Source organism: Nicotiana tabacum, chromosome 10 (assembly GCF_000715075.1).
Source record: "Nicotiana tabacum cultivar K326 chromosome 10, ASM71507v2, whole genome shotgun sequence".
NCBI classification, from domain to species: Eukaryota; Viridiplantae; Streptophyta; class Magnoliopsida; order Solanales; family Solanaceae; genus Nicotiana; species Nicotiana tabacum.
The window spans coordinates 11,228,985-11,252,723 of NC_134089.1; the positions used below are offsets into that span (position 1 = coordinate 11,228,985).

A 23,739-nucleotide genomic window follows, 5' to 3' on the forward strand; every position below is an offset into this window, starting at 1 on the left:
CCGCCGGTCCATACAATACGGTGGAATAGAAATGGGCTGAGTGCCCGGCACCAAATCAATACCAAAATCAGTATCCCTTTTCGGTGGCATGCTCAGCAGGTCTGCAGGAAACACATCCGAAAAGTCCCTCACTACCGAAACTGAATCAATGGTAGGAGTCTCTGCACTAACATCCCTCACGAAGGTCAGATAAGAAAGACAACCCTTCCCAACCATCCGATGGGCCTTCCAAAATGAAATCACTCTACTAGGTACATAATCTGTCGAACCTCGTTACTCAATCCGTGGCACCCCCGGCATAGCCAACGCCACTATCTTAGCATGACAGTCCAAAATAGCACGACACAGAGATAACCAATGCATGCCCAATATCACATCAAAGTCAACCATACTAAGCAACAAGAGACCCACTCGGGTCTCTAAACTCCCAATAGTCACTACACACGATTGATATACACGATCCACAACAATAATATCGCCTACCGGAGTAGATACATGAACAGATGAAATAAGAGACTCGCGGGGCGTATCCAAATAATGGGCAAAATATGATGACACATATGAAAATGTGGAACCGGAATCAAATAATACAGAGGTATCTTTGTGGCAGACTGAGACAATACCTGTAATCACAGCATCTGAAGCAATAGCATCTGGTCTGGCTGGGAGGTCATAGAAATGGTCCTGAACACCACCTGATCGACCTCCCCTCTAGGGAGACCTCTAGCTAACTAACCTCCACCCCGAGCTGACTGAGCGGGTGGGGAAGTAACTGGTGCTGAAGTCGAAGGCTGACTCCTCTGCTGGGATGAGCCTCCCATAAGACGGGGACAAAACTTCTTCTCCATACGCTTAACTGAGCACCTCTATGTTTCAAATGCTCAGTGGATGAACCAGTAAAAAATCATGTATGAAATTTAAGTAGCATATAGACTGCTAATGAGTTGATATGCAAAGTTATCAACCCATCCATTTCTCTTTTTCCTAATCGTATTTCTGTAGTTTTCAGATTCATTTTTCAGCCCAGAAATTTCAGGTCCTTTAGTTGCTAGCTCAATCATGTATAGTTTTCCGTATTTTTTCAGGATACAGTAAATTTAGATGGAAGCAGCTGCTCTTTTCAAAGTTGTTGAAGCAGTAAGCTTTTGAGATCTTGGAAGTGGACTTGACTACCTCCGTTAGCTTCACAATGCCAGTTCCTCTTGCCCCATATCCTACACCACCAACGTCATTTACACCGCCTGCTAACGGTACAACATTTTCCATTCACCTATTCCTGCTTGCTAATAATAATAATAAGACAAATAAGAAGGATAATATTGATGGTTGTAGTTGGAAGATCAAGAGTTCTTATCTAAATCTCCAACTCTAGAATCCAAATCAAAGTTTAATTTAGCATTTCTAGATGAAGTGTATTTATTAAATAGACCAAAATCAATTAACGTCATGGGCACCAATACTTTCTTGACTAGTAACTTGTTAATTGCTTAATAATTCTGAATTCAGCTTCAACTTTCTGATGAATCAGTCTCACAGTTCAGGAAAAGTGACCACTTTATAATAATGCGAGACCTGTTTGACTGTATAATATGGTGACTGACAGGTACACAGAGCCAGCTCGTGTGCTCTGGATGTAGAAATCTTTTACTCTATCCAGTTGGAGCAACATCTGTCTGCTGTGCAGTTTGCAATGCAGTCACAGCAGTACCACCTCCTGGTACATGTTCATTGATTGAACATTCATTTAAATATTTAAGCTCCTAAAGTCCATTTACATGTTATGAACCTTAAACAGGCACTGAGATGGCTCAGTTGGTTTGCGGAGGCTGCCACACATTACTAATGTACATTCGTGGAGCAACAAGCGTGCAGTGTTCTTGTTGTCACACAGTCAATTTAGCTATGGAAGGTAAAGTGATTCTCCAGCTTTTTGAAATATATTCCATATATTACATATCCTTGCTAGTACAAGTAAGAATAAAATGGTATTGTCACAGCAAATCAGGTAGCACATGTGAATTGTGGCAACTGCCGCATGCTGTTGATGTACCAATATGGGGCACGATCAGTGAAATGTGCAGTCTGCAATTTTGTGACAGCGGTAGGGGTAAGTAATTCTCTTAGCATTAAGTCTTTAAGCTTTTATGCTGCAGCCAATGATGAACTAGTATTCTGACACTACCAAAATTCTGCAATTCAAAGCCTAATTACCAGGATTTAATCCTTCTACAACAGGAACAACCTCATTTGTTCATCTTGGAAACATGGGACAGAAGATACTGAAATGTAACATAAAAGGAGGGGGAATTTCTAATCAAGCACCTTATATAACTAACCTTTTCAAAATAGAACACCAACTAGGACCTGCATATAGATTTTAAGCTTACAAAAACAACCAAAGGAATTAAATGTAACCTGTTAAGCTTGTTTCACAAGAGCAGGACTTGACGACCAAACAATTTATTTAAAAAAAAAGAAAAAGCATACCCTGTATTTTCTTTATGGAAGAATCATATACCGAAGTTTAACACAAAAACTAAATAATGAGCCTGAGCACCTTTAGGCCTTCCAAGAAAAGAGGCACCACATTTTCATTTTCTTTGCTCCCTTTTCTCGAATATTCAGAATAACTTATGACTAAGCTTCAATGGAGCCACTACAAACATGTATATACATGTTACTCCAACTTTTGTGGACCACATTTTTAACTGGCAATTCTGAAGCAGTTTAGTAGTTTGCAATAAATATCTCTAATTTGGCACATCTTATAAAGGTCTAGAAATGTAATTAAAAAAATCTGAAATGCCTGCAACAAGTTCCTGAAGTTTAAATCTAGGCAATATTTCTTTTCTCAAGCATTTTTTTTTTCTGTTGATTTCCATTAATCCTACATTGTCAAGTATAACCTGATCCTTGGAAGGAAGTGTTTCCTATTCTCTTCTTCTCCCTTAAAACAATTACGGAAATAGTACTAGTAATAGTCTTGGCAGCAATAGTGGTGATGGTAGCAATGTGCATATGTACTGTTTCTTACCCTTACGACAGGTCATGTCTGTTCAACTATAAAAGATTAACTACTCCATGGTATTACGTCCATTACGTCCACTCCCAGATTCGTTAGGACTAGATATATGAATCCTCTGTGTTCATGTGGCTCTACAATATTATTCCACTCTATCCAAAATTTCAGTGTGATGGAATTTAATAAACCTATCAGTACAAGTAGCAATGAAACCAGTAATAATTTACTTCCACAAATTTCTTCTATCGAACTGTAGTGTTCTTGTAGATGTACAATCAGTAATTATTACAGTTACAATCAATGTATGAATATACAAAAAAGTTCTACGGCCTTTAAAGCATTCCTTAAGTTTTTAAATTTTACTTGACGAAGTGTTCGCTGGATAATACAGGTTTTAACGAGCACAACTGAGCAAAAGCTTAACAGCTAATTTTAAAGCAGCTGAGCCAGTACTACAAACTTCTATGACTGAAGTTGTGTTATGTCTCAACACAATTGCAACTACCATCCACCAGAGGAAATTTCTACTCACTACAAGTATAGAGCTACTATAGAGCTATATTTCCCTCGCGTATCTGTAATATGAATAAGCAGTTTTGCAGGTTGGGCCTACAAAAGGTTTGTATATAATGGTATTGCGTTTGTAAGTCTAGTTAAAAAATCCTGGAAAGTAAAGCCTCCTTTTCACCTACCATCATATCATTTTGATCTTGGGAGGCCTTGAATACAATTTCAAAATGTCTCAATTGAAATAATTTCAAATTGATGCAAAAAAAAGCATCCAGATGAAAGTCATCTTATGACTCTGTCAAATGAACTTTCTGGACTAAATTCATATCTACCATAAAAAAGAAACAAAGGGAAGATATCAACATTTCATTGGTCAGTTTTGATCAAGAAATTAAAAATGAGTGTTTAAGATATGACTATTGAATTGCAAGACCTGAATGTCAACATCAGACATCTTAGTTTAACAGAAGAAGATCAATGCCTCCACCGTACTACAAAAAGAGTTGCTGAGGGCTAAAGGGGGTTCAGTACTTTCAATTAGATAGGCAATCCAGCCTGGTTTCCCTCTGCCACTGGTTCCTTTGCTAGAACCCACAGAAACAGAGAGGAGGTATATCTCAAGTTTCATCATCCCATGAACTAAGCACAAAATTAATGAGAAAATAATTTAAGAAGTCACTTCAATATACACATGTTTTCAGAAATTACCCACTTCAACCACATCATTTAGTTGCTTGTATGAGTTGTCTCCCCTGTCATATCAGTAACCACAAGCTTTATTACTTTCTTGTCTTTATTGTTAGCCTATGATGCTCTTGTTTTCCCATAATTTCGGATAACATTCACTAATAATGAAATCTTCCCTGATATTACCAGAAAAACCATTGCCGAGATTCCGAAGTAAATGTTGCACCCAGCTATTGTGACCACATGCAACTGACACCAACATCGAGTCACATTCATTTCCTTCCACAAATCAGTTAATTGAGGGAGCCACAAAGTTAAGCTGTTAGAAATTTGAACTAGTCACACCGCTAGACAAACCAAATAGGAACTCAACATCCTAACTAGTGCTACTTTTAGCAGTCTGCAAAGATTTTATGACTTTAAGTTTAAATCATACCTTTTGGAATCAGAATGCAGTAAGAAACCTCTTCATGAGGAACATTATGGGAGTCCATATCTATTTTCTTTTCTTAATAACTATAACCACAGACAATATAAGGACATGACCAGCCCTGCTGAAAAATTAATCGTGCCATTCAAGAAACTAGCTAACATAGTGTGTAGCCTATGGATGTATATCAACACCCAGTCTCTGTCCAAATGAAGATATAAATTTAAAATATCTACTAATACGTGATTTCCACATCAATGGGAACTTCAGGACCATTTAGATGAAAATGTTGTGCTTGATTTTCCAGCACATGATAAGACAACAGGAAAACCTTAATTTGTCCATAATATGATCCTTTCACATGGGTGATCTGGGCATTTTGAGCTCTGAAAGCTACACCTTTGATTTTAAAAGAGAATCAAACTAAACAAAATATACCTTTTCATCAAAAATGAAAATGATATCTTCACATAGCATGGAACTGAAATGGTCTGTAGAGGGTTCTTCCGTTTGCCCCTAAGAGATAATCCCTGTATAGGCTATGTACTCAGCCCTTTTCTGAATGAGCAAAGACTAGAGTCAGCACTTCATCATGACAGATGTTCCAGTTGTTTAGTTTATTATGTACTTCGCGAAGTTGTCACCATCTTATCTAATGATGACTAATGGCTCAACTTGTCGATGCAATATAGGGCATATGCAGGTTCAGGTTACATACTTCTTTTTCTTATAAGATAAACTTTATTAAATAAAATGTGAGTGAAAAAAAATAAAAAATAAAAAAGTCCATACCAAGAAGGTAGTGATAGGCAGAAAATGTATACAAAAAGAAGTTGGATATTCCTTCACTAATTATCTAGACCATCTATGAGAATTTATTATATGCATTTACGTCATATCCCATCTCTTTCCTGTTTACCATTCTTATTCCTTTTGGACAAAAGGATATGCGTTTAGTAGATACGGGTGCCTTCCTAAGTTTTCTCCCTTGACAATTGCAAGAGTTTTAAGAAGAAAGAATAAATATCTTAAGATAGTTTACTATCTCAATCTACCAAATCGAAAAAAAGATTATATACAGTGGAACGAGATACTGCAATAATTTCTTCATCTAATATATCAAGATGGTGTAAGTGTTTTTCTTAATGACCGAGAAATCCTCGAGGGCCAGTGGCACTCGGTTCGAAACCCCACAATGGGCCTTTCCTTTTCAGGATGGCCTGCAAGTTTGGGTTATAATTTACATCTTGCAACAGTAAGGATGTTAGCTGAACAACCTAAAATATTTCAGCCTTGAATGCATGCAGTGGTGCGACGACCATTTTCATTACTTTTTAAGGAGAATGACTGTGTCACTACATGTGTCACTACATGTTCACTTAAATTTCATAAAGGAGGACTCCACTATCAAATCTGTTTTTGGACTTCACCAAACGTGGTATCCAATACCCTGGTTAAGCTTAATTTTCTGGTGATAGTATAGGCTAATTTCATTTAATGCTTCAGATCAAATGTTATTAGGCAACACAGTATTCGGAAGAAAAGATAAGTCCTTTGCTCTGCATCAGAAATAACCTTTTTTTAATTATTATATTTGCATAATCTATGTTCCATTCACATGGGTGGTAATAAGTCTGATTCAAGAAGTTTGTTTTGCCGGTCAAACCACCAAAGGGAAGAACAACATGGGACCTCTGGAGTAAGACAATCTCATAATTTTAAAAGTTTTCCTCCATTAGTTGACCAGAGTTAGGTGTTCAACAATGGCTCAATAATTAGAAAGTACTCTAATTCATTCCGAACCTGCATTTAATCTGCATTCTTTAGAGTTCCACTTCCAACAAATGGCTGGACTCGATGTCATTAAGCAGGCTCCTATCTGACAAGGAAGAGAACATTAATTTTTATTCATTATACTAACGGTACAAGAGAACAGCCAATCCACTGAGGAAAAGGCAATGGAGAGCATATTACCCCAGATATACAACGAGAGGCAAGAAAATTACACATTTGTTTTTGACTCCACATTCTCTAAACTCTTGACAGGTTATTCATCTCCCATTGCTAATTCCAATGCATAATCATCTCTCTCCTGCAACAGGGAAAAGTAAACCTTAGGAACTTAGAGCAACTTGTATTACTTGTCCTTTCTTACATCATCAGTATCCCCTCTTGACTACTTTCTTACATTAATAGGAAATTACAGAAACGTAGAACTTACAATAGGTCCTCGAGCAAAATATCTCCCAAATTGAAGCCAATATACCTGAATATACCACATGATGTCAGGACCGTGGTAGCATAATAGATCAAAACTACACAATTGATCATTTGGCTAAAACTTCACAGGGGAGTTCTGAAAATAGCTGTCAGTACCTTACTGTAAACCCCACCATTTCAACTACAAAAATATCAGCAAAGCTTCATGCTCTACTGATATAATTTTCTATCGAGGTAAAGTTTCCATGAAAATACTACAGGTAATAAGCTAAAATCTCTAAAATGTTCAAAGAGGAGAAACATGAATTCCATCTGGTTACTGGGAATACAATACTCGTAACTTCAGTGTCTCGCGGAAAATAAAGCAGTCAGAAATGTTAATACATATATTGAAATATGAAAAGTTTGTTGCAGGCTCATCTGAACATCACATCTCGCAAAGAACGTATGCCAGAGCAACACACTATAGAAGAAACTGGAAGGCCAAAGAACAAACATGTTGCTGCCTTTTTTGCTTAGCCCTGTTCGAACAGAGTCACAAACTTGTTTCTGCTTCTTGTCTAGTCCTCTAAGAGATCAATTTTTTCTTTCTAGCCATTCATTTAGAAAATGAATACACTATAATCTGAGCAGTTAATGGCAGTCATTTGGCGCTCTTAACTAGCTTTGCATCTGCTGCATTTTTTGCATAAATTGAGGCTATAGATTTTTGGTCAGGCTTGATGTGACAAATGCACGGGCTGAGTGGGAATGGCATGAGTTAAAACCAAAACACCTCATTGTTAGTTCTCATAATAAAAAGCCCCACCGTTAATAGGTTAAAAGTAGGTTGGGCTAAAGGGTAGGTAATTCATTATTGTTATTTAAGCACTCATTAATTCATTGTTGCTAATCTCACAGAGCAACAATTTCTCTATATTTTGTTTTCTTTTTTGAAAAATCTTCTTATCAAAGGAACCACATGCATCCTGCTTCTACAAAAGGGAGGGTAACTGTCTTTTATAGAAAGTGAGAAAGGAAGAAGTTTAGAGGAGTAAAGAATGTGTATTGCACATAACTCTTTAGGTAGTGTGTCAGCTGCATGGATATGGCAAGTATTATTGCTGATGACTCAAAGGAAAACTTTGGCATTAGGCATGCGCCTAAGATGAAAAACTTGGTGTGCCCTTTGGTTTCAATCTAAGTTGCTCCGACACGGCAGTTTAGATGCCGCACTCGTGTGACACGACACTAGTATGGGTGTGGGTATGAGATCTATACGGGATGTGGTCAAACAATTTTGGGTACTTTAACCATGACACTGGGTTTGTTGTTGTTGTTGACCATGACAGACGGAAAATTTCGAGACGAGATACAATTGATTCGATATCAGAACCAAAACTAGGGTAAATTTGAAGAAAATAGCATATCTTATCTAGGAAATCAATCCTATACTTATCTACAACTTGAGAATAAAAAAGAAATCCATACTTTACAAGTTATACGTTAGTATTCCACAAAATTTCTCATAATTTAAAGATATTTTTATATTTTTATTTTTTTTGAATTATTTTTAGTCCGATCCTGGCACTCGCATCCGTACTAGGAACCGTATCTCCGAATTTTAAAATTTACATCTCGAAGAATCCGTCGGATACCCGCACCCATGTCCGAGCAATTTAAGTTTCAATTGCTTAAGGGCATGAAGTTGAAAAGACAGAAAAAACATAAGAAGAAAATTGGGACATCGTCAGTAAGTATCCAGAGAGGGTCATCAACTGTTGATTCCTAACAAAGATATGAATCTAGTATGCAGCCATATATTTTCTACCCATGCTTCATAGGCCAAACTGAACCTATAAAAGGTGGACGTCAAATGATTATTTAGATGGTAATGGTTGGTCAAATAGATTTGCTCTTTATTGCCACCCAAAGCCAAACTTTTGCAATTCCAAGTGGTTAATTACCTCGTCTTCATCCTGTGTTTCAACTTCAAGGTCAGATGACGGAAATCCCACACAAAGAAGTGCATAACCCTACAAATCAAAGTATATTCGATTAATCCTGGTAAAAAGGTAGAAGAAGACAGGTAAAATGAAGACCGTCACTTCGCTTATATCTAGTTCAAGATACAGGTAAAAAGCCAGGACTTCTTTCAGGTATTAGCAACGCGGACCTCTGCGAAGAGCCGAAGACCCTGTACCTCATCTGTTAACCTTAACTAATAGGTCTCAATCATTGTGATCCGAGCCTGTATTTTGGCTCATAGGATTTGACAGACTAATGGCTACCATCAGATCTCTTATAAGTCTAATGAAAGAAGAATTAATGATAAGACCATTTTTTTTTTTTTTGAGAAGATAGGGAGTTGAGCATGGAAGGTACATCTCCAAGTCATGGCCAAATAGTTGCAAAGAGGGATTATTAACGAACTGATGAAACATTTCGTCAGTCATCTTGTCATTGAGTATCACATGAAAACAGTGGAGTTACTAGCTTGAGCTGGAAGTTTATGAATTCCATCTTCCAAAACCTTGAGGAACAACATCTCTCCATTGTTTTGTGGACAAATAACGTGCAGATGAAGTTCACATGCTTCATCAGTCTTGACTCTTGAGACCAAGAAATTCCTAGTTACGTCACATATATGATTTTTTAAATAAGGAAAATGAATTGCATCACATGTATGATGTCACGAGGAATTTCAAAACATTCCAAAACCTTTTGGAATAAAAGCTCGTCATTGTTTCATGGACAAATAACATGCAGACAAGGTTTGCATGCTTTATCAGTCTCGAGACCAAAAAATTCCTTGTCACATCACATAAATATCATTTCTTTTTTGATCAGTTACATCAAATATATTAGCATAAAAAAGAGAGAAATTTACATTTAAGGTTTAACAAAGGAGAAACAATCAAAACTACCAAGAATCGACAGTCAAACAATAAAAGCGAATAAGAACTGCATCCACAGAAGCTCAACGTGATTTAAAGTACCTTAGACTTCAACTCTGCAGAAATCCCCAGTGCCTCCGGTTGTCTAAGTTGCCCTGATTTTACACGAACAGCACAGCTCGTACAACATCCTTCAACATATTGGATTATTAAATTAGAAAAATGTGATATAACAAGACCATCATATGGAGAAAATCTGATGAAAAAGAGGCTAACGGTTAAAGGTCAAAGTTACACAACCAAACCCCAATGCATTTGACCCTAGATCAAAGAGAAATGTGCATTTTGTGAGAAACAAACGAAAGAGAACCTTAAGGTTAAAACTGTTGGGATATATACTATTAAACATGAGTTTTGGTTTAGATATAGTATTTATTATGAAATAATTGTTTATTCAGTTTAAATAAAGTTTTAAATAGATCATATATTAGCCTTTGTCCTTTTCTTATATAGTAGATGATTTAGTGTATAGAGTATAGTTTATACACGGAAGATTAAATCATTGGTTCTTATAAGTATAAAGTTTGAGTTCACAATCTAATGATGGAACTGGACAAACCATCAGGAATGACTGTAGCACAAGATTAAATATAATTTATCTTGATTATGGAAATGGTTTAATTCCAACCTCTTGTGCTAGTACATTTTGTATGTATTGAACGGACCAAGTAGAGATAAGTATTTTATACTGACTTAATAAAATAAACTCTCTAGCCAATAAATATATTTATACTCTTAATCTTGATATAATTATTATTAGCTGTATATATTATTATTGTTTTGATTTATTAAAAGGTGAGATTCTTTCATGGGTCAATATACCTGGTAAATTGAAAAATAATAATGTACATTGGCGAAATAATAGTTAGTTGATGGAATCCATGTCTCGGTTTGAGATTGATGATACATCTTTATGAAAGCTTATATGTTTTCATGTGTAAACCCGGTCGGTGAATTTTGTATCCTACACATGAAATAAGTTAAGCGAAAGACTAAAAGAAATAATCAATAAATTAAATCGTCAGTAATTTAATTTAATTGATTAGTATCTGAATCTTAACATTGGGAGTTAAATAAGATTTAATGGATGAATTTCGAAATTGAATAAGGAGTGCAATAACAGATTTTTAGTGGAATAATTCGTAATTAATTATGGTGAATATTAATTTCAAAAATTATAAATTAATTCCATAATTGGAAGTCTTGTTAATTAAATTCTGTGGTCCCTGCTGTGCCTAAATAACAGAAAATAAAGGAATCATTTTTCTGGTGTAAAGGAAAACCTAACACGTTTTGGAAAAGGGTTTTAACCCTTAAAAGTTGTGCTATAAATATACGTCGGAATTGACGTTCCATTACATTTAAGTAGTGGGAGAGCGTTAATAGACATAATTTGCCTTTATCGAGTGGGAGTGATGTTTGAACAGTGAACACTATAGTAAGAAGTCACTAATATTTCAGTGGGAGAATGCTAAAGAAAATCATAGTTCGGTGTATACTATTGAGATAGTTTCGGTAACAGGATCCCTGAAGAGTTTAATACCAAACTAGATAGTTACGACAAAGCACTACTGGACAAAGATTGCATCAGAAAATAACTTGGCAAGATTCTTTAACAAAACCTTATTTGGTGAAGACTTTTAATAGTCATGAAAAAGAATGCCTGAGAAAGTTGTAGAAACATGGTTATGAGTCTAAGTGGGAGATTGTTGGGGCATATACTATTAACCATGCATTTGGATATAGTATATTCTAATAATTGTCATGGTTAAAAGTCTAAGTGGGAGATTGTTGGGAGAGTATGCTAAAATAGATTTTCTTCTAGGGATAGAGCACTCTGTAAGAAGGTAGTCTGCCCTCCATACTGAGCTAAGGTCCACACTATAGATTAGCTATAGTAGCTATAATAAGAGAAGAGGGAAATTAGATCGATCAGTTCTTCTTGCTTTACTCTTGCTAGGCGGAAAGAGAAGAAAGACTATTGTGACTTTCACTTCCTTACTGTTCTCTTAGTGGAATACGTACTAACACTTCTTGCTTCCATACACTCGAAATGCAGTCCCTTTTTACTCGTCGACGTGGGAACTATTCTGTTTTTTATTTTAGTATATATTGATTAAATTGTAATCATTGGTAATGATATTAAATTCAACATATCAAACAGTTGATTTGGAGATAGATGTGACGTAAGGAAACTCGACTTGAACAACGCGTCCCCAGAAAAGCTTTTTTTTTGAGGATCCGACAACTTATGCAGGAACTTTCCAACAGACCGGTTGCTGCTTCCACAGCTAAGAAGGCTTTATTGAAAGCTTTAAAAGAGTGGGAGAAAGGGGACGCATGGGTTGGTTTTCTTCCCGAGGCTGCATTGGTTTTATGGCTCCTCGATTGCACCGTTCTTCGATAAGAATTGGTTGCCCTTCCATAACTATGCTGAAGAGAAAGGGAGAGAGACCTCGAGCGTAATATACGCTACCATCGGAAAGACTTTAGCCACATCTTAACCCATGGTTGAAGAATGAGGCGATCAAGAAAGGCCCACTAGCTTATACATGGAAGATTAAATCATCGGTTCTTATAAGTATAAAGTTTGAGTTCACAATCTAATGATGGAATTGGACAAACCATCAGGAATGATTGTAGCACAAGATTAAATATAATTTATCTTGCTTATGGAAATGGTTTAATTCCACCTTCTTGTGCTAGTACATTTTGTATGTATTGAACGGACCAAGTAGAGATAAGTATTTTATACTGACGAATAAAATAAACCCTCCAGCCATTAAATGTACTTATACTTTTAATCTTGAAATAATTATTATTAGTTGTATTATATTATTATTGTTTTGATTTATTAAAAGGCGAGATTCTAAATTGGACAATAATAATGTACACTGGCGAAGTAATAGTTAGTTGATGGGATCCATGTCTCGGTTTAGAGATTGATGATACACCTTTATGAAAGCTTATAAGTTTTCATGTGTAAACCCGGCCAATGGATTTTGTATCCGACACATTAAATAAGTTAAGCGAAAGTCTAAAGAAAATAATCAATAAATTAAATCGTCATTAATTTAATTTAATTGATTAGTATCTGAATCTTAACATGGGGAGTTAAATAAGATTTAATGGATGAATTTCGAAATTGAACAAGGAGTGCAATTACGAAATTTTAGTGGAATAATTCGTAATTAATTATGGTGGATATTAATTTCGAAAATTATAAATTAATTTCATAATTGGAAGCCTTGTTAATTAAGTTATGTGGTCCTTGCTGTGCCTAAATAACTGGAAATAAAGGAATCATTTTTCTGGTGTAAAGGAAAACCTAACAGGTTTTGGAAAAGGGTTTTAACTCTTAAAACTTATGCTATAAATACAAAAGGTTTTCCACCTAGAGAAGAGAGAAATAATGGACGAATTTCAGCCATATTTTCCTAGAAAATTTCGTCCACACGAAATTACTATTTCCGGAAATTATTTGGGTAACACAGTAGAAGACCGTGGAACGTTCGGAGATCGTCATCGTGCGGGTGGTGGAGATTTCAACGAGACGATGTGAAATTGAAGGCTCGCGTGACTGAAGAGTCGTGTTCACGCTTCAAGAGGTAACCCGTGAAATCCCGTTTATACTAGTTATCTAGATTACATGTGATTTTGATACTAGGATTGTTTCTGCTGCTCATAATAATCCATCAAAAACAATCCACAAACAAAGTGCATGGTACTCCTTAGTGAAAATCAAACCCGCTCCTTTTAAAGTTAGCAGAGAGAGATAACAGCTTCATTAATAGGTTTAAGCATGGAAAGATCCTGACAAGTCAAATCTTTGTGTAAAAGTTGGTGGAGATCTATAATCCCACAAAAGCTTTCCTACCAAAAGGTAAGATGACTATAACAAGCCAAAACTTAACTGTCAAATGCCCAGCCCCAATTTTTAAAAACCAGTAAACCTTCCGTTAACTCAAACCATTCCAATACTCATAGTCTGTTAGTAGTTCAAGCAGTATCGTAAAATAGCAGCTTAAATATGCAAGAAGAAATAGACTAACATATAATTGGGGGGGGGGGGGGGGGATGCTATGAAATTATTGGATATGAACCAATACCATGCCTGCAAGCGAATGGAAGCGCAATGTTCTGAGCCTCTGCTGTATGCAATATATATTGGTCCTGCATTCCAATTCAACTCTTCAAGTAACAATTTTAAATATAACGCACGAATTTAGCAAGAAAAAGTATTTGGAATTAGTACCTCGGGAACGAGGAATTCGTGAACCACGCCACGTTGGCGGTCGAGAACGGTGACTTTATGTGTGGGAACTGAGGGAGAATAGCTGCTACCATTTTGGCCGGCGACGGGAGTTTGAAATTTCGGAGTAGTTTTGCGGCGGCATTTGACGGAATTCAAAGAGATGTTGACGGAATTGAGAGAAGATAGTCGCCGGAGAAGAGGGGAAGTGCAAGCGCTACAAGGAGGTTGAAGAAGATCCATTGACCGAAGAAGAGGTTCTGTTGTTTGTGTTTCAGGGGGCAACTGGATAAAGGTCGGGATAATTAACTAATGATCTTCCAGTGTTTCACTATTTGAGCCTTTTAGCAAATACTGCCGACCAAGGGCAAAACGGTAAATATTACGTCATCTTTGTCATACATAAACTAGCCACTTCATTATTATTATTATTGACGTATTTTTGCCCTTATTTTATCAATTTATTACATTAGATGCCCTTTTAGTCTTCAGAAAATTCAGCTAAACTTGAGCCTTTTTTGGTAAATAATTCTTTTAGGACTTTCAAGTGTACGCATCTTACTGCTCCTTCATCGTTCTCTTCTCCCTCTTTCAGAGAAAGAAAGACCATCGCTTTGCTCCTAGGTAGTGCTGCCGATCTTCTATTAGACTGTTGTTTAGCTCTTTCTATCTATTTTTCCTTATCTTTGGGTTGCTTTTCGTGCTTCTAATTTCTGCTTCAACCGTCCATGATAAGCATAATCAAAGACAATTTTAGAAGAGTCTTCAAACACTCTTTGCCGTCCGCCATAGACATAATGTTAAAACTGACTCAACTTTGTACGTAATTATTGCATGTAAGACTCAACTCTTTTCCCCCTTCTCAATTCAGTATTTTCTTTGTTGCGCTACTATTTTCTCTGTTCCGATGCAATATATAAATGTTAGTTAGTGTTGGGTGTTAATTTGAGTTCTTTTCCTCCATTTTCATGTATTTTCTTTCTTACAGTTTTCTTAATATTTTTCCCCTTTTGGTTACCCCATTTTGTACATGCATATTCTGATTTACGGCCTTTTAAGTTGGTTTTGAGATTACTGAGAAATTATGGATTACAAATATTTTGTGGTCTCAGTTTGTGCATCCTTCCAGTTTGTTAGTCATGTTCGACATATGCCTCAGTAAAAGGAAGCATATCATGAAGACATGCCAAAATCCAGTTTGGATATTCTGAGGCCAAAGGTATTATCTCCTAGCGAGACACTGAAAATGTGCTTTAATCGTTATATTTTTGCATCTTTTACTTGCTAAAAGTTAAATGTGTTTTTTTTACCTAGGGTCAAGTTCTTGTCTATTCCTTCTCCAGAAAAATAACCAGTATGAGCATATCTGTCTTCCATGAACTCAGTTTGTTGCATAAGAGGGGTGCAAACCTGTCCGGTGGTAAGTTCCTTGATGCTAAAGAGCTTTTACAAATTAATGAGCCATGTCTTTATATAGAAGTTGCTATTTTGGTTATGTAATTAAACATAACAAATAACTTTCAAAGAGAAAACATAAATCAAAATTTTGGACTTTAGATTTGCGGACTTGTGATTTTACTTTATTGTATTACTTCTTTTCTGGTAATGAGCTTGGGTTGACATGGATTTGTGTTAGTGAAATTAACACAAAAACAATATAGTTCCCAGAGATGCAAAGCTACGATGTTATGTGGTTCTAAATAAGTATCTCAAATGGTGTAATAAGTTTTTTTGCTGAAAAAATAATTATTTTAATATGAACAAAATAATAAATGATTTTTACTTTTCTGGTCTCACTTGAAGCAAAATGTTGATCTTAATATATGATTTACTTTTGGAGTACTTTAAACCTTAATATTTGTGAAGTGTGTGGTTAAATTTAAATTTTGATAGATTTAGCACAAATTGAAAAACTTTGGAGCACATGCATCCACAAAATTGATCTGAAGGTGTTCTTCCGTTATCTTTTAAGTCAAATTTGAGATTAGCTCGGGCTTCAGGGTCGTAGAGTGGGTATTATCCTAGCTTTAGATCTATTCATCTGTTATCACTACAAAAACCGGAATTATTGCGGCGGTTAAATAACGGCGGTTTGCCAAAACCGCCGCAATATAAATCATAATACGACGGTGTTCCAGACGCCATTAGTGCTTATGTTAAAATGGCGTTTTTTTTACAATTACGCGGTTCCAAACCGCCACTAATGTTTAATATTAAGAACTTTATTAAAAACATTATGCCATCAAAACAGACGTCTCTCTTTCTCTTTAAACCACAGACCTTCTCTCTACACCTCTCTCTTTCTCTCTAAGCCCTAGATAAATATGTATCAATTTCATTCCCCCAAATCGTTTAAGGTCTAAATAAACAGACGTTTTGCCATAGCTTTTATGTAAGGAGATCAGATTTCAAGTTGTTTAAGGTAATGTGTTTGAGACGATAGCCCTTTTCTGATAATCCGGTTTCAAGTCGTTCGTGTAATTCCTTTCAAATTGCCGTTGATTTCACTGATTTAAGGCGTGCATGTGTGTGTATTGGATGGATATCAGTTTGAATCATTGATTTTAGCCATGAATTTCACTGATTTAGGTTTCGATTTTGCTGATTTAGCCATTAATTTCATTGATTTTAGGCGTGCATGTGTGTGTATTGGACGAAGATCAGTTTAAATCACTGATTTTAGCTGTCGATTCACTGCTTAAGCCATCAATTTCACCGTTTGGCAGTCAATTTTTTTGATTCAGCCGTCGATTTCACTGGTTTAAACATTTAAGAGAGTGTGTTGCTTCTCTGGATCAAAGTACTTCTTTGTGTGTTTAACAGCTGTTAATGGGACACGAAATGAAATGCAAACTGTTGAACCTACTGGTATGTACCTGAAATGGACAATTCTTTGGATTTAATTAACTTATAGATACCGAGTGTTAAAAAATTTACTCTCGTAATGTATTTTAACCCTATTATAGAAGATACATGTCTAATTTTTTAAGGTTACTAATCCCACACTTTTACTATCAATGTATGGGAGTTAAACTCCAGCTCTTTTGTTGCTTTTATTAACCAACTTTTCTTTTGCTTTTTCTTGTTTTTTGTGCTCCTTTATTCTCTATGTCGTTGATTACTACGTGTTCTTTTGGATTGTTTATCTTCAGATCCTAATTGACTAATGTTATCTTGTGGATATCATGCAGAGTTTCCATTTGAATTTCGAGCTTTAGAAGTAGCACTAGAAGGTGTATGCAGTTATCTTGACACTCAGACACGAGAACTAGAGACCGCTGCTTACCCAGCTTTAGATGAGCTCACCTCCAAGGTAAGATTAGTAAACCAAAAAACAAGCTTAAATGTTTGATTAAGTGATTATTATTCTTTGATTTTCATATAGTGGCTATGAACTAGCTTTTTCAGTTTGATAATGTGATATTATCTTATATCTTCTTTTCTAGCCATGCCAATTGATAAATCTTGGATTAGCAAACCACGAAATACACTTGAATACGCAGATGGGCTTAGAAAATTTCTGGATTTTGCTTTTGAGTATGGGTCTATTGATGGGCGTGTAATTAAGTGTCCGTGTCCGATAATAGAGAGGAGACATGCTACAGCATCTGTATCTGATAATAAACATGCTGCAGTTTCTTCTACTTGGGCAACTTCTTCTTTATTCTCTTCTACTTCTTCCTTACCTTTGATTAATACATATTCTTGTTCTTCATCAGGAGAAGTAGAAGAGGTACAACTCAAGTTCTTGGCATGAAATGCAAGAATACCATTACATCATATGCATGCATGTGTGGCCTTTTGTTTTGTGGTGATAATAGAACTGGAATTGAATGTAGAGGTTTAGCAGATGCATAAGGTTCTTTGTTTGTTGATTGAGGTTTGATTGGTGTCCCATGTTCTTGTGTGGCTTTTTGTTTGTTAATGGTGTTTAGAGCAGAAATTTTAATTCAGAAGTTTGGGATTAATGTTTTGTGCGTGGAACAAATTCAATTGGTCGAGTTGTCCAATCGTGGAAAGCATGTTTTTGTGTTTGTTATTCCCACTTAGTTCCTTTCTTGGGAAACAACAAAGGTTTTCGATTATTCCGGTCGGTATTTGAATTCTGTGATAATAACAGAATAACTAGTTGTCCAAAACATTTTCCAGATGCATGTATATATGTAGAGCTGTTGGGGTCCTAACTAATCACTTTGTTCAACCATGTATATATGTAGAGATGCCAAAGCAAAATCGGGTGAAAAATTCCTTCAAATCAATCAAAGGGAGCTCTTCACTTGCTCCAGAGCAGTCATCACATGCTCAGTCTCAGGCTCAAGCTTCATATTCATCTTCTGATCGAGACTCTTTACGTCATACACAACCCATCATTCCATCTTCATCAACTAATAGAGTCTCGTCACAAAATGGCATTCTAGCTTCATCAATTAATAGAGTCTCCTCACAGAATCGCATTCCAACTTCATCAACTAACAGAGTCTCGTCACAGAATGGCATTCCAGCTTCATCAACTAATAGAGTCTCGTCACAGAATGGCATTCCATCTTCATCATCTGATGGAGTCTCTTCACAACCAACTACACGTAGACGAGTTACAGATGACTCGGAGCCTCGTGATTGGGTTGTCGATGTTATAGGTACATATGAATTATAAATGATTTTGTTTTCCTCGATTAATATTTTTATATGTTCTTTATTTTGTTGCAGATGAACGTCAAGTGATAAAATCTATTAGGTTGAAGGTTCAGGATGTCCATAACTTGGAGAATGGATCGCGTATAATTGTAGAATGTGATGAGTTTGCTCAACCTATTGGAAAATCAGCCGGCCTTCTTGCAGGATTTTTGGGGCAGCTTGCTACAAATCCTCGATACTTTCCTATTGGCTTCGAGAGTTGGGCATCCATGCCTAAACCTTTTGTGAACCGTGCTTTTAATGATTTCGTAATGGTAATGCCTTTTAATTCTTTTGCTTAGTTTGTATGTTATAGCTCTGTCAGTAGTAAACTAACATATATTATTTTTGTGAAGTCTCGGTTTTCCTTTACGAGTGATCCGCAAAAGGTAAAAGGTTGGATTAACAATTCACTTAACAAAAAGTGGAAGGAATTCAGGCTTAAACTATATCATGAGGCTGAGGATCCATTGTTGAGTAAAGAGGATATCATCAAGAATGTTCCAGAAGGCATTCCCATGGACCAATGGGCATTGTTTGTTAACTATCGTTTTAAAGAGGAAACAAAGGTTGTTGTTCTTCTTCTTCTTGTTTCACTACTTGTCTCTGCTGCTGCTTCTTCTCTGCCACTGATGTGACTTCTTTTTTTCCCTTTTTGACTCGTAGGCGCTTTGCTTGAGAAATCAACGGATTCGAGGACAACAAACACTTCCCCATACTAGTGGTGCTATGAGTTTGGCTAGAAGAAGGGCTTTGATGGTTGTTTAATATGACGTACTTACTGTCGCTTTAATGTGACAAGTGTTATTTAGTTTAATTTTACTTTTTAAAACTTTCAGAAGAAACAGGGAAAAGAAGTTGATCGCGGCAAAGTGTGGACTGAGACTCATAAGAGGAAAGATGGGAGTTATGTGAATGATCAAGCTAGGGAGATTGGGGTAAGTGTCTATCACTATTTTCTGCATTCCATATTCTGATCGTGTTAGTTCTGCTAAGTTGAATATTATCGGCTGAGTTGGACACATTGGTGAATCTGTAACAATTTTGGCATTAGATTTCTGAGTTTGGGGCAATGGTTTGACAGTCAATTTCTGTATTGTACACCAGTTCTCTGTGCGCTAAGAGTTTGATATTCTGAAGCTTGATCTGTTGAAGTTTGCCACAATTTCTGGAGAAGTTGAGGAGTAAATTAAGCTGAAATTTCTGCGCAGTTTGGCTCTAGTTTTTCTGATCAGTTGAGAGAATTCTGCACATTTTTGAGTATTGCATTGTCTGGTTTAACTGTGGGGTTAACTGAAGCTTAGGGAATTTAACCTAAACTGGAATTTCAGTAGTGTATTGCGACATACATCCTGCAATGTGAAGGGTAGTCCAGTTTCTGCTGTTAAATTCAACAGTGAGAGTTGTTGAATGTGATAGAAGCTGCAGATTAAGCAGTTCGCTGATCGTCTGCCCAAAATATCTGCAATTCCTGTCCATTTGCTGATACATTGTCTGCAAAACGGAAATTCCAGCAGCTTTAGTTTGTCCTGCTTCTTTTAAAAAGTTGTGCACTTCAGAATCTACCCATTGACTCGATCCTTAGCTTTTGTAATTATATTTTGTCTCTCGTGTAGGAAAGAATTGAAGAAATTCGAAGACAAAAACCAGAAACTCGGGCAGAAATTTCACCGAATGACGCGCTTGGTGTAGTCTTCGGTCCCGAGCACCCTGGCCGTGTTCGAGGCTTAGGCATGGGTGCAGTTCCAACTGTAGTATTCAAGCAAACATCAAGACAAGATGGTTGTTCTTATATGGGCGCAGCTAGCACTAGTGCTCCACCTCCACAATGGGTGCAAGAGATGGCAAATATGCGATCACAATTAAATGTGCTAACCAGCTTATTTCAAATGAAAATAGGAAATATCCCCGAGGAGTTTGCTCACTTATTTCCGACTCCTTCACAGGTAATTTAACTAATTTCCTAGTCTTTTACGTACAGTTCTCCACATTCCACACTCTGGTTTTTCATTTCTAATAATATGCTAAGTAGTGAATTAGAGTTAATTTTGACCCTACAATTTAGGTTCACCGTGATCCCAATATTTTCTTTTACACATGGATTTTGTTTTATGTGGTCTGTAAGCCAATACTGGAACTTGTTTTTAATTTTTTATACAATGCACCAGCTTAGGACCTTAGGTGTTAGAATTTGTTAGGAGATCTTACTGAACTGAATCAATTAGTTCACGAATGATGGTCTTTTCCGGATGAAAATAGTGTTGAAGAAATTGAATTCTTAATCTGGAAGGCTTTATGAACATTGACAGGATGGAGGAAAGGTGTTGTTGGGTGTCTAATGAAATGTATTATCAAGTCATGTAATTGTCTTGTTTGTCATGTTTGCCCAGTTCTTACGTGCTTCCTTAAATGCCTATATTCATATTCTTGTGTGATGTGAGATGGCATGTGATCGCAATTTATTATCTGGTACATCCGATTCAGGTGTCTTCAGCAAGACTACTTTATCAATAGGTGAACTTTAGATTTATGACATGCTAGGCCTATCGTCTGGACATTGCTGCACACACAATAGACCTACATGGAATGATCTTTGCACTTGAGACAGGTTGCTTGACTCCCTTAGATGTGCATTTATTAGTTCCAAAACCCTGCCTTCATTGAAGAGGATCCACACCTGAACATTTGATGTCATGCAGTTAGATGAAATATGTTTTACTAACATGATTTTTGCTCCATAACAAAAAGAGTTCCTACATGTCCTAGAAGATTATGGTGATGGTCTGGATAGAAGAACCCTCTATTTCTTAGATCAAATAATTTAACAGGAGAGTTGCCATATTCGTTAGGTAATCTTTCATCTCTAATTGCCTTAGCAGCACCAGAGAATAGATTAGAAGGAAGTATACCATATTCTTTAGGCTCGATTGACTAACTTGAGCTATATTTCTCTTGGTGTTAATATGATTTCTGGTGCTATTCCCATTTCACTCTTTAACTTATCATCTCTTTATCATTTTGCTGCTCCAGTTAACCAACTTAAAGGAAGTCTTTCCATAGATATTGGATCGACTCTTCCAAGTCTTCGCTTACTTTATTTGCTCATTATGCATGGTATTGTACAATACAATTTGAATTACTTAATGTTATGCTATGCAGGCACCCAATCTAGGAGATGGCGTTCCGTCACCAACTGGGCCTAGAAGATCCTTTGACGGAAGTAACTATGAAAATGGAGCAAGCAACAATTAGTAATCATTGTTAGGATGAACTATGTTTTTTTGTGTTGTACCTATTGAGTAACTCTCTTAACTGTCTGCACCTTAAACTTGAATCTTGGATGATGTAACTATTGAGTTGCTCTCTTAACTCTCTACACCTTAAACTTGAATCTTGGATGATGTGGATTTTGGGTATATTTTAATATGATCAATATTTTGCTTATCTAAGTCTCTACTATAATTTATGTTAATTATTATGATGGGTGCTTGATAACATATTATGATGGATTTTGTGCGGTAGAAAGGATAAAGGATTGGAATTGAAAAATTATTAAAAGTATTACAATTATGGCAGTATAAAATGGCCAAAATTTGAAAGGGACAACAATTACAGCAAATTAAACAGCCGTATTTACATATGCATATTGCGGCAGTTTTATCTACATATTGCGGCGGTTCGCCTTGAACCGCCGTATTACACGTTTTGGCGGTAACGATTACGGCGATTATCTTGGACGCCATTAATGATAATAACGGCGGTTCTTAACCGCCACTATAAGTAACTATGACTGCCGCAATTACCCCAGTTTTTTTGTAGTGTATGCAATGTTAGGATACTAAGGAAGTTGAGATCAAGTTTATTTTTTCTGGCTTGTTAGATTCTGTCTTATTCTTTTTCCGGTACTTATTAGTCCTTTGGCACTTTATTTAATAACTTTTAATTCAATGAGAGGTAATATATAAATTCGGTAGAAGTAAAATGAAGAGGGGAGAGAGAATAAAGCAGTAACACAAACGATACATATGATGTTGCAATTGCAAGAAAGTTGTTATTTGATGAAGCAAACAATTAATAATATTACAGTAATTCATGTTAATGGGGTTGTGCCATTACAAACGGATTTAATATTTTACCTCAGAAATTTAGATTTGCAGAACTGATGGATGTAGGTGTAAAATGGTGAAGGAGAAGTTGAGTGCATTATAAACTGTATTACTTTACTGGTATTTTCCAGCTTCTTTTTCTTCATTCCATTATTTGTTTTTTAGCTTTTCCAAATTTTGGGAGAAGGGATGAACAGTATGGTAATGCACTTGGTAGATCAATGAAGTGGATCATCATGTGAGCCATATAGATTTCTTTTCTCTTTATTAGAAAAGCTCATATTTTTCCTTCTTTTGCATTCAACAAGAAATTTGAATGTCCTCTCAGAAATTTGTACAAGTTTGAATCAAACACTAACATCTTCTCTGGTTTTAGCTTTGCTCGGCTCAACAACTTATTTTCATTAATTACTCTTGCTTAATTTTCTATTTTTACTGGTGAAGATTGCTCGTTTTCTCTTTTTCCTTGTTTTGTATTTGGTATTCACAAAAGGCATAACATATATTTTGATGTTCCATGAAGGTTATTGCATTGCATCCGCTTTTTATGTTCATTGGAGCTTCTCATTGATGTCATATACCAATTTCAATAAAATTTTCTTATTTTAACTGTTGGATATCCAGTGCAGTCTGGTGACGAGAGGGTTTCTTAGGTGGTGAGTGTTGAGCTAGCTGTAGGCATGGAAGTGAGAAGCATAGCCAGAAGTTTTTTGTTTTGATGGGTCCATAGCTGGACTTAAAGACATATTAATAAATATGCTACTACTCGCCAGGAACTCGCCAGGAATACAGCCTAAGACGGAAGTAACAATGGTGATTGATGTCATAAGGAAGACTTTGATCACTCATTATAAAAACACTATGGAAGACTTTGAACAGTGGCACAAGCCAAACGTGGCCAA

At 36.2% G+C, this 23,739-nt stretch overlaps 3 protein-coding genes across 10 annotated transcripts; 2 read left to right on the forward strand and 1 right to left on the reverse strand.

Annotated features, from left to right (window-relative positions):
* Nucleotides 1-869: 869 nt before the first annotated feature.
* On the forward strand, nucleotides 870-3,716 carry LOC107825384 (protein LOL1). The gene is made up of 5 exons (XM_075223587.1): nucleotides 870-908; nucleotides 1,086-1,250; nucleotides 1,604-1,717; nucleotides 1,796-1,909; nucleotides 1,998-3,716. The coding sequence occupies exons 2-5, from the start codon at nucleotides 1,190-1,192 to the stop codon at nucleotides 2,174-2,176; spliced, it is 468 nt and encodes a 155-aa protein (XP_075079688.1). The 5' UTR covers nucleotides 870-908; nucleotides 1,086-1,189; the 3' UTR covers nucleotides 2,177-3,716.
* A 2,813-nt stretch (nucleotides 3,717-6,529) lies between these two features.
* Nucleotides 6,530-14,379, reverse strand: LOC107825382 (ferredoxin C 2, chloroplastic). Its single transcript, XM_016652232.2, has 6 exons — nucleotides 14,061-14,379; nucleotides 13,915-13,978; nucleotides 9,848-9,936; nucleotides 8,816-8,884; nucleotides 6,871-6,915; nucleotides 6,530-6,741 (listed from the first exon to the last, which is right to left on the reverse strand). Exons 1-6 carry the CDS (start codon nucleotides 14,298-14,300, stop codon nucleotides 6,697-6,699), a joined length of 552 nt encoding a protein of 183 aa, XP_016507718.1. The 5' UTR covers nucleotides 14,301-14,379; the 3' UTR covers nucleotides 6,530-6,696.
* Nucleotides 14,380-14,563: 184 nt separating this feature from the next.
* Nucleotides 14,564-22,175, forward strand: LOC107825383 (uncharacterized). Of its 8 annotated transcripts, none has more exons than XM_075222571.1 (12): nucleotides 14,608-14,681; nucleotides 15,187-15,276; nucleotides 15,372-15,477; nucleotides 16,690-16,925; nucleotides 17,249-17,370; nucleotides 18,275-18,694; nucleotides 18,765-19,006; nucleotides 19,088-19,300; nucleotides 19,398-19,490; nucleotides 19,571-19,669; nucleotides 20,348-20,677; nucleotides 21,891-22,175. In XM_075222571.1, the coding sequence occupies exons 6-12, from the start codon at nucleotides 18,277-18,279 to the stop codon at nucleotides 21,981-21,983; spliced, it is 1,488 nt and encodes a 495-aa protein (XP_075078672.1). In that variant the 5' UTR covers nucleotides 14,608-14,681; nucleotides 15,187-15,276; nucleotides 15,372-15,477; nucleotides 16,690-16,925; nucleotides 17,249-17,370; nucleotides 18,275-18,276; the 3' UTR covers nucleotides 21,984-22,175. The 8 variants fall into 8 exon arrangements, with proteins under 8 accessions (XP_016507722.2, XP_075078672.1, XP_016507724.2 ...); XM_016652237.2 differs by having other exon boundaries at nucleotides 14,632-14,893; nucleotides 15,170-15,276; XM_016652234.2 differs by lacking the exon at nucleotides 16,690-16,925 and adding an exon at nucleotides 14,794-14,893 and having other exon boundaries at nucleotides 14,663-14,681; nucleotides 15,170-15,276.
* The last annotated feature ends 1,564 nt before the right edge of the window (nucleotides 22,176-23,739 follow it).